Source organism: Schistocerca cancellata, chromosome 2, assembly GCF_023864275.1.
Source record: "Schistocerca cancellata isolate TAMUIC-IGC-003103 chromosome 2, iqSchCanc2.1, whole genome shotgun sequence".
NCBI classification, from domain to species: domain Eukaryota; kingdom Metazoa; phylum Arthropoda; class Insecta; order Orthoptera; family Acrididae; genus Schistocerca; species Schistocerca cancellata.
In genome coordinates this window covers 1,151,258,167-1,151,276,549 of record NC_064627.1, presented here as the reverse complement: position 1 = coordinate 1,151,276,549, position 18,383 = coordinate 1,151,258,167, and the positions used below count along the sequence as shown (strand labels likewise).

General features: G+C 44.2%; 1 protein-coding gene across 1 annotated transcript in view; it reads left to right on the top strand.

The window, feature by feature from the left end:
- LOC126163191 (cytochrome P450 9e2-like) overlaps positions 1–16,905 on the top strand; it is a 35,386-nt gene extending 18,481 nt beyond the window's left edge. Inside the window, exons 6-8 of the mRNA XM_049920143.1 lie at positions 2,214–2,435; positions 5,338–5,604; positions 16,622–16,905. Coding sequence (XP_049776100.1) covers positions 2,214–2,435; positions 5,338–5,604; positions 16,622–16,788 — 656 coding nt within the window. The 3' untranslated portion in view covers positions 16,789–16,905. The remainder of the gene's footprint in view (positions 1–2,213; positions 2,436–5,337; positions 5,605–16,621) is intronic.
- Positions 16,906–18,383: the final 1,478 nt, after the last annotated feature.

Here is an 18,383-nt window from a genome sequence, read left to right as displayed (position 1 = left end):
ATTTGACAGAATAAGAAGTAGGAGTCAATAGGTAAGAGATAGGGGATCCAGTATTAGGATCAGAATTTACAAGAGCTTTGGAAGACTTAAGATCAAACAAGAAATATATTACATTCCATCAGAATTTCTAAAATCATTCTGGGAAGAGGCACCAAAATGATTATTCACACTGGTGTGTAGAATATACGAATCTGGTGATACACTATCTTACTTCCGGGAAATATCATCCACCCAGTTCCGAAGGCTGCAAGAGCTGACAAGTGCGAAAATTATCGTACAATCAGCTTAACAACTCATACATATGTTGACAAGAATAATATACATAAGAATGGAAAAGAAAATTGAGGATATGTTAGATGACGATCAGTTTGGCTTTAGGAAAGGTAATAGCAACAGAGAAACAGTTTTGACATTGAGGTTGGTAATGGAAGCAAAACTAAAGAAAAATCAAGACAGATTCCTAAGACCTGTCTACCTGCGTCAGGCGTTCGACAGTGTAAAATGGTGCAAGATGTCCGACATTCCGAGGAAAGTAAAGTGGGTGTGAGCTATAGGGAGAGAGGTGTAATATACAACATGTACAGAAGAAAGAGGGAATAATAAGAGTAGAATGCCAAGAACGAAATGCTCGAATTATAAAGGGCGTAAGATAAGGATGTAGTTTTTCGCCCCTACTGTTCAATGTATAGATTGAAGAAGCAAAGATGGAAATAAAAGAAAGGTTCAAGAGAGGGATAAAAATTCGAGGTGAAAGGATATCATTGCTAATATTCGCTCATGACATTGCTGTCCTTAGTGAAGGCGATGAGGAGTTACAGGATCTATTGAATGGATCGAGCGTTCTGAGTACGGAATACTGATGGAGAGAAAATCGAAGGAAGATGATCGTAATGAGAAACAGCAAAAACGAGTACAGAGTGAAACTTAATATCAGAACTGGTGAGGTTAACGAATTCTGCTATCTAGGTAGACAAAATAAATACGATGGACAGGGCAAGGAGGACATAAAAAGCGGACTAGCACTTGGAAAAGGGCATTCCTGGCCAAGAAATCTGCTAGCATTAAACGTAGGCCTTAATTTGAGGAAAAAATTTCTGAGAACGTACGTCTGGAGAACAGGATTGTATGATAGTGAAACATGGGCCGCGGGAAAACCGTAAAAGAAGAGAATCGATGCATTTGAGATGCAGTGCTACAGAAGAATGTTGAAAAATTAGGTGGAGGTGATATGGTAAGAAACGAGGAGGAAAACAATGACAAGAAGAAGGGAAAGGATGATAGATCATCTGTTAAGACGTCAGGAAATAACTTCCATGGTACCAGATGGAGCTGTGGAGGGTAAAAACTGAAGCAGAAGACGGAGAACGGAATGTAACCAGCAAATAACTAAGGACGTAGGTAGCAATTGCTGCTCTGGGATGAAGAGGATGGCACAGGAGCGCAATTCGTTGCTGACCGCACCATTCCGATCAGAAAACTGATGACTCGTATTTAACATTAGCTGGATATGGCGTTCCGTCTCCTCTAGAGGGAAAATAAGCAACGATGATGTGACATTATTACCACGATTCCTTTTCCTAGCCGTTTAAAATATATCAACTTTCAATGTAACAGTTCATTTCATGGCCATGCCAGAACTCATCACACAAAACAAATGAATACGAACCTTACTTAAGATTAATTTGGTGGGTCTGGAGTACATGATTACGTAAGTGAGTGCCTGTACACACTGCATACTTTGCGTATTGAAAAAATTCTACTGATGCGCTTTCACATATTAAGAAAACACACTTCTCAAATGATGTGCTGTTGCAATTGTCAGCTCACTGTGATTACATTCGAATAGCTTTGACTCTGGGTCTAAAGAAATCGTCTTCAGTGTGACTGTAACCAGTTAGATAAGAAACAGATACGAATAACAGTCAGGTGATGATGTATTTTCATGGTACATCACCGTTGCAGTTACTGGTATCCGTATTACGTCATCTCCAGTTCTGATACACAGCGATGATGCACGGTCAAGCATATAACTTGTCAACCTGTGGGAACAGCTCTCAGTGATGCTGACTACGAGTTTCATTCATAGCACTGAATAAACTGCATACAGCCCACTAATACGTCAGTATTGTTCTTGCCTGACGAATTTCGTTGCTTTCCAAACTGTTGAATAAATCGTTGTCAGTTCTGTTGACGTCTTGTCCTACGTTGAACAGGACTCACCGACGAAGACGTGGCTGCGCAGGCGATGCTTTTCTTCTTCGCTGGCTTCGAGACCGTGGCGACCGTGCTGACATTCTGCAGCTACCTGCTGGCGACGAACGGCGGCGTGCAGCGGCGGCTGCAGCAGGAGGTGGACCAGCTGATGGAGATGAGCGGGGGGCAGCCCGGCTACGAGCAGGTCGTGGCCAGCCAGTACCTCGACATGGTCGTCTCTGGTAAGCTGAAGACACCGGTTCCACTCAGAGATGTTTTGTAAGAGCGTGCATTCCACAAGATCTTACTAGCGTGCACTCGTAAAGCCGCAAACTCACATCCGACGCAGTGTATTCGTAGATTATAAGTCTGTCCACGTTTAGAGACTGCTGTTGATTCGCAACTGTAAGCTCAGTCACTGAGAGCCCGCTGCACTTGCTGATATCTTCTTTAAGTCCACGCACCTGAATGTCTACTTAAATAAAGAATAAATCAGCAACTGGTGCGGTTTTTCGTTAACCAATACCCGTAAGTGCCTCTTACTCCCTAAGGGAATGATGCATTCCTTGGCTGCCATTGTACTTCTCAGTGTCGTAGTCCATAGTGACTCTTTTGGAGACCGATAATCCATGTAGGAACCATCACGTATTCCGCAAGCAACAATTGTCTGAAACTGTGCTTGCTATACCCGTTGACGACATATGGAAAGCCTTCGATATGGCTCCGTATGTCGACTAGTAAGATATGATATGTGTTTACGGGAGATCGGAACAAGGTGTTTCAATTGAGGACTTACTAGCAAGAGGAATCTCAGTGGATAGCGCCTAGTAGCGAGACATGATTCCAAGTGAAAGGAACACCCAGGGTGTGTACTGAAGAAAGTGTAATACTGTTCAGGCTGTATACTGAGGTGACTTGTGGCCATATCGGTTGGACCCTAGACGACTGGAAAACCGTAGCTTGATCATATGAATCCCGATTTCAGCTGGTAAGAGCTGATGACAGGGTTTGAGCGTGGCGCAGACCCCACGATGTGCAAGCTGATAGTGGTCCTGCCTCGGGCGTGAGTGTGTGTGCTGTCCTTAGCGAAAGTTAGTCTAAGTTAGATCAAGTAGTGCGTAAGCTTAGGGACCGATGACCTCAGCGGTTTGGTGCCGTAACATGTTACCGCAAATTTACAGATATGGCTTTGATCACTACATGTGACGCGAGGCGGACCCGCCGTTTGTTAAAGGAGACGAAGGCTATTGTGCTGTCAGTAGAGAAGCACTAACACAATAATGGGTTGGCAAAGAGAGCTCAGTGCCTTCGTATGTGGAATATTCATTGGATGTAACTTGAGTAACAAATCCTTTGGAACATTTCAACTATTCTGAATGTGCCAAAATGGACTGCTGCTAATGTCATTGCGGAAGGGAAACCCAAAGGAACAACCACAGGTTCACTAAACCAGAAGACCTTAAGCGCCGACGGGCAGGAACCAGCCGAACACTGCGGAGGGCGGCTGTGAAACGTCGCACGAAACAAGCAGGATGATGAATCACTCGTGGGTTACAAAGTGCTTCCTCCTCATTTTGTCGTGTACGATTGTAAGACCAATTTGATGCTGTTTAAGGTCACGCTGTGTGATAGATTGTCACGTGTACGTAGTGTCAAGTCGTAGACTTTCGAACCACCGAAGAGAAAAGTGAATTTCTTTTGCATCTCATGTTTTTGCCTTTTCTTCCTGTGATGACGATCTGAGACACGGGAAACAGTAGAGGATAAAGGTTTATTTGTTCAGCTGTTGGTTACAAATACCGTTCTTTAAACGCTACCAGCAGTCTAACAAGCACAATGGCTGTGCATAGGAAGTTAAAAGGAATGGGTACAATGTTCGAGCACCTCCTGATAGACCGCACAGATTTGTGGCCAATATTAAGCGATACTTGAAATGATGTAAACAGGGACGGCACTGGATTGCAGATGACTGGAAACGAGTGATACTGGATTAGAAATCGCACTGCGCCTTGCGACAGCTCGATGGAAGGATTGAGGTTTGGCGGATGGCTAGGAACGTTACCTGTCTTTGTATGTAACGAAGTACGGGAGAGGTGGTGTTACGGTGTGGCTATGGTCTCCGTGATTTGTGTGTGTGGTGTCCTTGTTACTGTTAACAGAACGTTGAATGCGGAAGAAAACGAACACACTTCACAACACAGTGTGCAACATGCAGTAGAGGAACATTTGGAGACGATGATTGTGTCAATACGACAATGCACCTTACCATAAAGCAGTGGTTTGTGCGCAACAGCATTCCTGAAACGGAGTAGACCGTCCAGACCAGCGTTCCTACCAGAACCCAGGGGCTTACCTTTGGGATCGGTTAGAAAGTCGACTCTGCTCCAGACCCAACCGTCCAACATTCACCACCTTCTCCGGTTTCGGCTCCTGAGGAAGAGCGGGTTGCCATTCCTCCACAGACAGCTGGCCACTGTGGCCGAGCGGTTCTAGGCGCTTGAGTCCGGAACCGCGCTGCTGCTGCAACGGTCGCAGGTTCGAATCCTGCCTCGGTCATGGATGTGTGTGGTAGGTTAGTTGGGTTTAAGTAGTTCTACGTCTAGGGGACTGATGACCTCAGAAGTTAAGTCCCATACTGCTCAAAGCCACACCTTGTTGAAAGTGTACACAGCAGATTTCAAATGGCTGTGAGCACTATGGGACTTAACTTCTGAGGTCATCAGTCCCCTAGAACTTAGAACTACTTAAACCCAACTAACCTAAGGACATCACACAAATCCATGCCCGAGCCAGGATTAGAACCTGCGACCGTAGCGGTCGCGCGGTTCCAGACTGTAGCGCCTAGAACCCCTCGGTCACTCCGGCCGGCGCAGATTTCAAGCCGTTATAAAGGCAAAGTGTGGGCACGCCCAATATTAATCTCCACTAATAGTTGTCCGCATACCAGTGATGAGACATCGTAACTACTTGGGCACCTGGTCTTTGCTATAGAGACGCAGCCTCCAGTGAATTGTACAGTGTTTTGTATCTTACGATTATACTCTGCGTATGTTCCTCAGCCGCATGCGCTTCCTGCAGCCCAGTCCGTATTGTGAATGTAAGCTCCTGGCGAGCGGGAACCGACGGCTGTGGTCGTGTCCACAGAGACGCTGCGCATGTACACCCCTGGCGCCGCCTCAGACCGCAAGTGCGTCAAGCCGTACCGCCTGCCCCCCACCGACAGCTGTCCGGACGGCCTCCAGCTGGAGCCTGGAGACGGCGTCTGGATCCCCGCGCACGCCTTCCACCACGACGAGAAGTACTTCCCTGACCCCGAGCGCTTCGACCCGGAGCGCTTCAGCCCGGAGAACAAGCACCTCGTCAAGCCCTTCACCTACATCCCGTTCGGCGTGGGACCTCGTATTTGCATCGGTAAGCCATTTTCTGTTCCTGTTAATGTCTTCATCTTCTCCACACGTTCTTATTTAACGTAATTAACCCGTCGATACAGATTTTCCACTGCACTGTTACTATTGATGATTAAATGTTTAATGAAAGCGAGTGACAAAAACTTTACGTGTATTTCGCCCGTCATGCTCGCTATTACTCAAAACCATCTGCACTGTGTTTATTGCACTTGCTACAGAATTGTTTAAAAACACACTGGGTGTCATTATGTGGCTGCACTCAATTTTGGCATTTAAGTGGATAGTATTTCGCTTGAGGCTCTGATTCAATGGAACGTTATTTTGATCCTCGTTAAACTATAAATGTATTTTTAAGTTTACTTGCAAGTGCCTAGTCTCAGATATTGCTGTGTTATTTTGTCGACCGGCATTGACTGTAGCAGAACACAGTCTTATGACAGCTGTGTGCCGGTACTGTGAGGCCAGCGCAGCGTACCATTTATTCAGTGTAGTCGTACAAACTTTTTTAATGACTCTGGCGGTAGTCTTCTCAGAAACCTTCGTCCGCTGTTACACTTTCTGTCAGTTCGTGACCCCTTGAGAAATGAATACAGCCAGAGCGGCGGTAACAGTTAATTATACGCACTGCACAACATAGACTAGCATCGAGAGCTGGTTCAGACAATTTTTCGGACTGAAGACAACAACAGATTCTGCATTGAACGCTCATTTGGGTCTGTGTTTTTTATGTGTCGCATAAGAGGGGCATTTCAAAAGTCCTGCACGCTGCACATGCCCGACTGTTAAGGTGGCGTTATCGCGTTGAAATTCATGTCAGTTGTGAGCGAGATTTTAGTTGTGACGGTCGTACATACTGATCATCCAGAACATTATGACGACCCACTTAGTAGCCGGTTCGTTCATCTTCGGCACGGATAACGGCGGGAACGCAATGAGGCTTTCGTGGGTGGCTGGAGGGAGTTGGCACCACATCTGCACACACAGGTGACCTGACACCCGTGAATTCCGGTGTGGGGGGCGGTGACCTCTGACGCCACGTTCAGTCACGTCCCAGATATGTTCGATCTGGTTCATATCTGACGAGCTGGGGAGCCAGCACATCAATGTGAACTCACCACCGTGTTCCACGAACCAGTCGATCACACTCCTGGCCTTGTGACGAGCCGCAATATCTTGTCGAAAAAAGCCATTGCTGTAGGGAAACAGGATCGTCATGAAGGGTTGTACGGGGTGTACAATACTCCTCGGCCATCGTGGTGCCTCGCACGACCTCCACTGCACCCACGGATGCCGGAGCCGCCGCCAGCTCGCCTCTGTCGCGCAGCGCGGGTGTCAGGCACCTGTTCCCCTGGAAGACGACGGAGTCGCGCCCCCCGACCGACATGATGAAGAAGGCATGGGGGTTCATCAGATCATACAACGCTCCACCACTGTACCAACGTGCGCACTTCGGTCGTACTTGCCGACGTCCTGGTTTTGACATTGACACACGCATGCGTAGTCGGCTATGGGGGCCCATTGTTAGGAGTGTTCGGTGCACTGTGTGTTCAGGCACACGTGTACCCTGCCCAGCATTAAAAAATCTGGTGTTAGTTCCGCCACGGTTCGCCGCCTGTCCTGTTTTACCAGTCTGCCCAGCATTCGACATCCGACATCCGTAATGAGGGGCACCGCCTAGCCCCACAAAATCCGGACGTGGTTTCACTTAACAAAGGCAAGGCCTCCGGTCCAGATTGTATAGCAGTCGGGTTCCTCTCAGAGTTGTTGTTGTTGTGATCTTCACTCCTGAGACTGGTTTGATGCAGCTCTCCATGCTACTCTATCCTGTGCAAGCTTCTTCATCTCCCAGTACCTACTGCAACCTACATCCTTCTGAATCTGCTTAGTGTATTGATCTCTTGGTCTCCCTCTACGATTTTTTCCCTCCACGCTGCCCTCCAATACTAAATTGGTGATTCCTTGCTGCCTCAGAATATGTCTCTTCTTCTACTCAATTTGTGCCACAAATTTCTCTTCTCCCTAATTCTATTCAATTCCTCCTCATTACTTATGTGATCTACCCATCTAATCTTCAGCATTCTTCTGTAGCACCACATTTCGAAAGCTTCTATTCTCTTTTTGTCCAAACTATTTACCGTCCATGTTTCACTTCCATACATGGCTACACTCCATACAAATACTTTCAGAAACGACTTCCTGACACTTAAATCTATACTCGATGTTAACAAATTTCTCTTCTTGAGAAACGCTTTCCTTGCCATTGCCAGTCTAAATTTTATATCCTCTCTACTTCGACCATCATCAGTTATTTTGCTCCCCAAATATCAAAACTCCTTTACTACTTTAGGTGTCTCATTTCCTAATCTAATTCCCTCAGCATCACCCGACTTAATTCCACTACATTCCATTATCCTCGTTTTGCTTTTGTTGATGTTCATCTTATATCCTCCCTTCAAGATACCATCCATTCCGTTCAACTGCTCTTCCAAGTCCTTTGCTGTCTCTGACAGAATTACAATGTCATCGGCAAACCTCAAAGTTTTTATTTCTTCTCCATGGATTTTAATACCTACTCCGAAATATTCTTTTGTTTCCTTTACCGCTTGCTCAATATACAGATTGAATAACATCGGGGAGAGGCTACAACCCTGTCTTACTCCCTTCCCCTCGCTGCTTCCCTTTCATGTCCCTCGACTCTTATAACTGCCATCTCGTTTCTGTACAAATTGTAAATAGCCTTTCGCTCCCTGTATTTTACCCCTGCCACCTTTAGAATTTGAAAGAGAGTATTCCAGTCAACATTGTCAAAAGCTTTCTCTAAGTCTACAAATGCTAGAAACGTAGGTTTCTTCTAAGATAAGTCGTAAGGTCAGTATTGCCTCACGTGTTCCAGTATTTCTACGGAATCCAAACTGATCTTCCCCAAGGTTGGCTTCTATTAGTTTTTCCATTCGTCTGTAAAGAATTCGTGTTAGTATTTTGCAGCTGTGGCTTATTAAACTGATAGTTCGGTAATTTTCACATCTGTCAACACCTGCTTTCTTTGGGATTGGAATTATTATATTCTTCTTGAAGTCTGAGGGTATTTCACCTGTCTCATACATCTTGCTCACCAGATGGTAGAGTTTTGTCAGGACTGGCTCTCCCAAGGCCGTCAGTAGTTCCAATGGAATGTTGTCTACTCCGGGGGCCTTGTTTCGACTCAGGTCTTTCAGTGCTCTGTCAAACTCTTCACGCAGTATCGTATCTCCCATTTCATCTTCATCTACATCCTCTTCCATTTCCATAATATTGTCCTCAAGTACATCGCCCTTGTGTAGACCCTCAATATACTCCTTCCACCTTTCTGCTTTCCCTTCTTTGCTTAGAACTGGGTTTCCATCTGAGCTCTTGATGTTCATACAAGTGGTTCTCTTATCTCCAAAGCTCTCTTTAATTTTCCTGTAGGCTTCTTTCACGAACAATACAAGACTGGAATAGAAGGGAGAACCGATAGAGGTACTGAAGGTACCCTTCGCCACACACCGTCAGGTGGCTTGCGGAGTATGGATGTAGATGTAGATGTAGATCTATCTTACCCCTAGTGAGATAAGCCTCTACATCCTTACATTTGTCCTCTAGCCATCCCTGCTTAGCCATTTTGCACTTCCTGTCGATCTCATTTTTGAGACGTTTGTATTCCTTTTTGCCTGCTTCATTTACTGCATTTTTATATTTTCTCCTTTCATCAATTAAATTCAATGTTTCTTCTGTTACCCAAGGATTTCTACTAGCCCTCGTCTTTTTACCTACTTGATCCTCTGCTGCCTTCACTACTTCATCCCTCAAAGCTACCCATTCCTCTTCTACTGTATTTCTTTCCCCAATTCCTGTCAATTGTTCCCTTATGCTCTCCCTGAAACTCTTTACAACCTCTGGTTCTTTCAGTTTATTCAGGTCCCATCTCCTTAAATTCCCACCTTTTTGCAGTTTCTTCAGTTTTAATCTACAGGTCATAACCAATAGATTGTGGTCAGAGTCCACATCTGCCCCTGGAAATGGCTTACAATTTAAAACCTGGTTCCTAAATCTCTGTCTTACCATTATATAATCTATCTGATACCTTTTAGTATATCCAGGGTTCTTCCATGTATACAACCTTCCATCATGATTCTTAAACCAAGTGTTAGCTATGATTAAGTTGTGCTCTGTGCAAAATTCCACCAGGCGGCTTCCTCTTTCATTTCTTAGCCCCAATACATATTCACCTACTACGTTTCCTTCTCTCCCTTTTCCTACACTCGAATTCCAGTCACCCATGACTATTAAATTTTCGTCTCCCTTCACAATCTGAATAATTTCTTTTATTTCATCATACATTTCTTCAATTTCTTCGTCATCTGCAGAACTAGTTGGCATATAAACTTGTACTACTGTAGTAGGTGTGGGCTTCGTATCTATCTTGGCCACAATAATGCGTTCACTATGCTGTTTGTAGTAGCTTACCCGCATTCCTATTTTCCTATTCATTATTAAACCTACTCCTGCATTACCCCTATTTGACTTTGTGTTTATAACCTTGTAGTCACGTGACCAGAAGTCTTGTTCCTCCTGCCACCGAACTTCACTAATTCCCACTATATCTAACTTTAACCTATCCATTTCCCTTTTTAAATTTTCTAACCTACCTGCCCGATTAAGGGATCTGACATTCCACGCTCCGATCCGTAGAACGCCAGTTTCCTTTCTCCTGATAACGACATCCTCTTGAGTAGTCCCCGCCCGGAGATCCGAATGGGGGACTATTTTACCTCCGGAATATTTTACCCAAGAGGACGCCATCATCATTTAATCATACAGTAAAGCTGCATGCCCTCGGGAAAAATTACGGCCGTAGTTTCCCCTTGCTTTCAGCCGTTCGCAGTACCAGCACAGCAAGGTCTTTTTGGTTATTGTTACAAGGCCAGATCAGTCAATCATCCAGACTGTTCGCCATGCAACTACTGAAAAGGCTGCTGCCCGTCTTCAGGAACCACGCGTTTGTCTGTCCTCTCAACAGACACCCCTCCGTTGTGGTTGTACCTACGGTACGGCTATCTGTATCGCTGAGGCACGCAAGCCTCCCCACCAACGGCAAGGTCCATGGTTCATGGGGGGGGGGGGGGGGGGGGGGGGGGGCTCTCAGAGTACGCTGATAAAATAGCTCCATATTTAGCAATTATTTACAACTACTCGCTCACAGAAAGATCCGTACCTAAAGACTGGAAAATTGCTCAAGTCACGCCAATACCCAAAAAGGGAAGTAGGAGTAATCCGCTGAATTACAGGTTCTTATCACTAACGTCGATTTGCAGTAGGGTGTTAGAACATGTACTGTATTCGAACATTATGAAGTACCTCGAAGAAAACGATTTATTGCCATATAGTCAGCACGGATTCAGAAAATATCGTTCTTGTGATACACAATTAGCTCTTTATACTCACAAAGTAATAAGTCCTATTGACAGGGGATGTCAAATTGATTCCACAGTTTTAGATTTCCTGAAGGCTTTCGAAACCGTTCCTCACAAGCGTCTTCTAATCAAACTGATTGCCTACGGAGTATCACCTCAGTTGTGCGACTGGATTGGTGATTTCCTGTCATAAAGGTCACAGTTCGTAGTAATAGACGGAAAGTCATCGAGTAAAACAGAAGTAATATCCAGCGTTCCCCAAGGATGCCTTATAGGCCCTCTATTGTTCCTGATCTATATTAACGGCATAGGACACAATCTGAGTAGCCGTCTTAGATTGTTTGCTGTCATTTACCATCTTTTAAAGTCATTAATGATCAAAATGACTTGCAAAATCATTTAGATAAGATATCTGTATGGTGCGAAAAGTGGCAATTGACCCTGCATAAAGAAAATTGCGAAGTTATTCACATGAGTACTAAAAGAAATCAGCTAAATTTCGATTACGCGATAAGTCACACAAATCTGAGGGCTGTAAATTCAACTAAGTACTTAGGGATTACAATTACATATAACCTACGTTGGAACGATCACATAGATAATATTGTGGGTAGGGCAAACCAAAGACTGTGATTCATTGGCAGTACACTTAGAAGGTGCAACAGGTCTATCAAAGAGACTGCGTACACTACGCTTGTCCACCCTATTCTGGAGTACTGCTGTGCGGTGTGGGATCCGCATCAGGTGGGACTGACGGATGACATCGGAAAAGTACAAAGAACGGCAGGTCGTTTTGTATTATCGCGAAATAGGGGAGATAGTGTCACAGACATGATACGTGGAGTGGCAATCATTAAAACAAAGTCGTTTTTCGTTGCGACGGGATCTTCTCATGAAATTTCAGTCACCAGTTTTCTCCTCCGATTGCCAAAACAATCTGTTGGCACCCACCTACATAGGGAGAAGTGATCATCACGATAAAATAAGATAAATCAGGGCTCGCACGGAGAAATTTAAGTGCTCGTTTTTCCCGCGTGCCGTTCGACAGTGGAACGGTAGAGAGGCAGCATGAACGTGGTTCATTGAACCCTCTGCCAGGCACTTTATTGTGAATAGCAGAGTGATCACGTAGATGTAGATGTAGATGTAGACCTTCGCTTCGCCACGTGTTGAAGACACTCGCCACGGCGCTCCTCGAACACCCGACAAGTCGCACAGTTAGCGAAATGTTCGTGCCGAGCCTCGGCGCCATCACAATCTGCCCTAAGTCAGATTCAGGTAGACCACGCGCCGTCCCAGTTCTACACACGGGCCCGCATCTCGTGGTCGTGCGGTAGCGTTCTCGCTTCCCACGCCCGGGTTCCCGGGTTCGATTCCCGGCGGGGTCAGGGATTTTCTCTGCCTCGTGATGGCTGGGTGTTGTGTGCTGTCCTTAGGTTAGTTAGGTTTAAGTAGTTCTAAGTTCTAGGGGACTGATGACCATAGATGTTAAGTCCCATAGTGCTCAGAGCCATTTTTCTACACACGGACAGCCTGCTCACCGATACTACAGGCACCGTGCGTGTGTCTGGCCAGCAGTCGTTCCTCGCCAGGTGACGCTGCTATCGCCTGGACGGGTTTGTATCGTCATCAGGTCAGTGATCGTAATGTTCTGGCTGATCAGTGTATCTGGGTTTACCGGTTTGCGTGGCTGTATCGTGACCCATTCAGTTTTAAAACGGAAGCTGAAACCGAGTCAGGTCGAATTACAGGTAGTGGGCAGCGTCCTACATCAAAACCGAGTCGAGTACCTGCGTGTAAAGAACGCAACGCAAATTCACAACGCTTTGAGAGCGGTGTGTGGGATAGTGTAGTGGATCATAGCACAGTATCACGGTGATTTCCACGTTTCCGTGAATGGTTACTGTTAATCACGTTTTCCGAGAGGATCGACGAAAGACACGCGAGGGAATAGCGCATGAGGTCAGAGTGGCTGAACCTCCAGTTTGAAAAATAAGAACTGAATAGTTAAAGGTGAGAGAAATGGCTGCCAGTTGGGTTCCGCATGATAAGAGTGAAGAGCAGAAAGGAGGTTGCAAAAGAATCGCAGAAGAATTGCTTCAGCGTTATCTGGCAGCAGAAGAACAGTTCCCGAAAGTATTGTCACACTTGTTGAAATCTGGATACGAGATTCTGAGCCAGAACCGAAGTCCCAATCGTCAAAGTGGAAAAGTTCCCACTCTCCACGCTTGCAGCTGGTGTCCTGGTTTCTCGCGATAATGCAAGAGCGCAACTTGTCCTACCACTGAGAGAAACGCTCGACAAATGTGGATGGTCAGTACTTCACCACCCACCACACAATCCTGATACGAACCCATCAGACTTTGATTTGTCTCCCAGATTGAAGAAACAACGTTGTCGAAAACGTTTTGGTACAACTGACGAAGCTCGCACTGCTGTTATCGGAGTAATCAGAAATCTCAACAATTAAGATGGCCTATCCGGCGTACAGAGATTGCCAAAACGTTGAGAAGCTGCCATAAGCAAGAATGGAAATTGTACTGAAAGCCCGTAAAGGTATATTGTGAAATAAATTATTTTCTTCGATTCTGTCTTACAGTGTGCATAACTCCTGAGGCGACCCTCGTAGGAAGTTAATTAGCACCGTTGTTAGGTGTAAAAGTTCAATTATTGATACTCCCACAACTGCTAGTCAACCTACCCCAAAGATCATAAGAAATCAGAGGGTTGCCATACACAACAGAATTAAGCCAGCTGCACGTTGAGGATAACTTGGTTTATATTTGGGTGTTTCATAAAACAGTACAGCTAAACAAGTTATATGGCAAAAAAGCTCCCGGACACCCAAATGAAGTTACCTTTTCTGACGTTAGGTTGTGCATGGAAACGTGAAGTCGAAATTGGTCGTCACGGTAGGACTTTTTACCTAATAATAACCAACCAGAAGAATTAAGATAAAACAGTGCATGATCATACGGACCCACGAATCCCGACATTCCACCACGAGAAAGATGGTGCATGCGCACAGCATCACAATTAGCGGCATTATTGTGAAGAGGCTACTCCAGGAGATCACTGAAAGCAGTCGCAGCTGTGGTGTGTTAAATTGACCGATGCGTCCCGCCAAACTTTAATCTGGTACATTTGTGCGAACCTTAAGACACCATCTCTCCACCCAGTGCAGGAGAAAGTCAAGCTGTGAAAACGTCTTCCATAAGCAGCATTCTGACTACCTGCCTCCCAGTCTAGCCCCAACGTACACTTCCGCGTTAACAACCTCTGTTACGGCGACAAGTCTCTTCTAAGTACAGAGACGATAGAATTCTGTCTTCTCTGTTCAGCTGCTGCTCGGAAGCCATTTCTGACAGCTACGATCGGTTAATCATTTAGACAACTTGATCATGGTACGAAGAGATTCGGAAACGGGACATCGATTCTGAAAATGCAGTCGCATCGCAGATACAGCGTGTGCAGCTTGCTGCTAATGATGGCAGCACCCCCTGCACTCACTTCAGCCGAAACAGTTTAGATTGATTTAATATTTTAGAGGGTAGTGCCTATCACAATGTAACTGGAAAAGCCAAAAAAATTTTATTCAAGAGAAACCTTAATTCTACTGAAAGTGTCATTACATACTATTGATCTGAACTTCCTTATTTTAATGCTAAATAGGAAATCACTTTCTAATGTTCTGCAAAATTACATTTGTTTGGTCGCAAGCCAGCTTTCGGGTCTTAGGCCATCTTCTGGCGATGATAATTACTTGCGACCCTCACAGATACTATTCGTACAAAAGATACAAAAATGGCGTCTAATGTTTAGATAGGAAAACATTTTTCTTTTTTGCACACTTAAAATTAAATTACATTAACTGAAAAGGTGGAGGAACAAAATTCTTACGTTGAGATATATTTAATAGCTTATGTATTTATGGCTTGAATCTAGTATTTGTAACAAACGTAACAAACAGGAAAGAGTACATTCAGTCTGATCATTTAACATTATATTGTGTGTCACGTGTTTGGTTTATCTGGTCGGAAATACATGGCACAGAATGCCAGCTTCGTAGTAAGTGGTCAGACTCAGTTTCCTTTTTCTCATTTGTTAAATTAAGTTATTGATACTAGGTTCAAATTGTAAAAAATCACCTTGCTTCTTATCCACTGTTAAATGCACGTCCATTTAAAAACTTTGTCCCCTCCCCCCTTTTGTAATAAAAAAATTATAATGTTTTGCTTTGTTAACATTATGCATCAATTTTGTATCTTTTGCACAATCAATTATGCGTTTAAGTCGCACATCATTTCTTACTGTTTTTGCGACATTCGGTTGTCACCTGCAGACGGCCTAAGAACCCAAAACATGAACAGTTAAAAAACAAATATAATTTTGCAGAACATAAGGAAATGTTTTCCCATTTAATATTATCAAAAACTACTATCATGTTCTGCCATGCACCAATGAAAAGTTTTCTTGGAAAAAAAGAAAAGAAAAAAACCTCACATAGCTGCTTGTTATGAGAGTCATACTTCTATCATCTGGCTGTGTTTGAGTTACCAAACAGACGTACCTGAACATGTAAAGTAGCTGTCGTAAGTTAAAGGTATAGGCTCATACCATACTCGTCTTACCTACAACCAGTTATTCGCGTCCCTGCATCCCATCCCATCTCACTGCTGCCTCACCTTCAACAGCAGCCTCAGTGACCAATTACGCTCCTCTTACAGCTCTACCCTAATTTCTATTTTTCTGACTCATTTAGGTATTGTTACTCCTAGCTATTTATATAATTCCTTTCATTTTGTTATTTTTTTTTTTTTTACCATAAAGAGAACAGCGTTTTCCATCACTTGAAATGTAATACTAAATGCAAAAATTGCTTCTAGAGGAATTTGTAGGGCTAATAAGTACTACAGACAGGAGGAAGCTGTAAGTGTACTGCAAAATCTAACAGAGCATTTGAAGTAAGTTGTGGCTAATTTTGCGAAGTTTAATACAGAACTGAAATTTTTCTGTTGGTCAAATGCTTCTGTCCCAAGAAGATGGCTTTCACAAGAAACTCAAAGTTAACATTTCTGTGTTATGACATAATTACAATGAGCGTTGTAATACATTAATACTTTTGTAATGTTAAGTCAATTCATTATGTTGCACGTGAATAATATGAACAGTCTGACTTCTTTGCACATCTCACACTGTCCATCACGTCTTCAAGGAATACGAGTAACGTCATACAATACTAACAAACCACCTCAGTCGCAGCTGGACTGTTTTTATTACCGCTACTGGGTTCAGGGTGCTTATGCCATCTTCAGGCATGTGTATTATGTTGCTTTATACCTTTGCCTAAAATCATAACAATCTGCTTACAAGTATCGGAGTATTCAAATCCTAACTAAACGGACGCCACATTTTAACAGATGGACTTCCCATATGATGAGCATGCAGTTTTCATCACGATAATCAGTAATAATAGAAATGTCTACGAAAATACGTGCATTTTTTGTGTGTGCTAAGTTTTACCTGTACTCAGCGCTGGCTATTTAGTTTACGTACGTTTCTTCACTGGATGAACCATCCGTGTTCCAGCCCAGAGGTTCGCACTGCTGGAGTTGAAGGTGATGCTGGTCTACCTGCTGTCGAAGTTCACCCTCCGCGTGGTCGAGAAGACGCCGATACCTCTGCAGATCAAGCCGAACAGCTTCATGCTGTCCATCAAAGGTGGCGCCTGGCTGGGAATCGGTCCCAGATCGTGAAGCATTAAAAAGTGATTGGAAGAGCCAAAGCTACCTGATATATAATCTGTGATTTGCACTTAAGCATAACTTAATTCACCTCTAGATACCACTGAATTACCAACACCTACCGACGTCAGTGTAGCGTCTGACTTTCCGATGACAGTGTCTCTTGATGGCTTGGACTCAGCAAAATGCGAAAGCTTGCAGCAGAGAACGTATATCGCGCCGTTGCTGTTATTGGTCTCTCATATTACGCTTTTTCAAGTCTGTAGAGTGTGAAACACCAATTACGTGGCGTCCTACGATTTAACACGTTCTACTCCTCAGGGGTAGGGAGACGAGCTTGTTGCAAACATCGTCTACCAACAGGTCTGTGTATGATTTGTGTGTTGCCGCCGGTATCAGATGAGCTGCGAGTTCCAATGCTTCCAACACACCACACCCAGTGAAAGTAGAACCAGTTCACATGAACTCAGCAACTTTTAGCTGCTGAGTAACCGAACTCCACAACTTTTCCAAAACCGGCCATACCGCTAGTACGCGAATTTCGCAACCAGCAGCAGATTTTCGATTTTCTCTTGGCCACTCTCCGAAGCACTTCAGTAAGACATGTTGTGGGTATATAACAACGTGAAGCTAAAAAATAATATTGCATTATCATTACAAAATTGAGAAGAAAACACTTTATTGTCAGGAATATCCTAAATGGCAGAAGGAAGTTGAAAAAGCTATCAAAGGAAATAACTTGTACAAAGTGTTTCACTATTATAGGTGCAAACGACAGGGGTGAGTAGAGGACTATTTTCCCGGTACAACATATACGACCGAGTACATGAATACCCCACAACTGAGTCCTTCAGGATCCAAGCAGCAGATACATGCACGAGGGCAAACACATTGCAGTTGTTTGACATGGACACCGTTCAAGTGAAAACAAGCTTGAGCACATCTCCTCATCGATGCCCATACACGTTAAAAAATCCCAGACATGTCCAGAATGCTTTGTCAACCATACCCTGGCTCATCGACACTAACAGCAGGTCTAAAATACACCGAATATTTTAAATATAACTGCACAAAAAATGTAGACGTAGCCTTAGATGTTAACAGTGTCGTAACATTGACATGACTGCACTTGTACAACATCGTAGCGGGAAAAGAATTCGTATCTGGACCTGTCTTTACTAGGATTATTTGCTTGTTTCATTCTTCTCCATGCGCCCCTTTGTTTTGTACCTATAACAGTGGAACACCCTGTTAACAACGAGCTTCAGGTATAATAAATGGCTCTGAGCACTATGGGACTTAACATCTATGGTCATCAGTCCCCTAGAACTTAGAACTACTTAAACCTAACTAACCTAAGGACATCACACAACACCCAGTCATCACGAGGCAGAGAAAATCCCTGACGCCGCCGGGAATCGAACCCGGGAACCCGCAGGTATAATAACGAGCGTATATTCGGAAGGTATGTTTAAGCTAAGCATAGCATTTAAATTATGTAAGAGCCATATTTCAGTTTGCGCAGTCTGCCCATTTCGTCATTGCAGAGTTCTGTTCTGAATGAATACTTGTCTTTCTTTAATAAGGCACGGGACCGGAGCCGACAA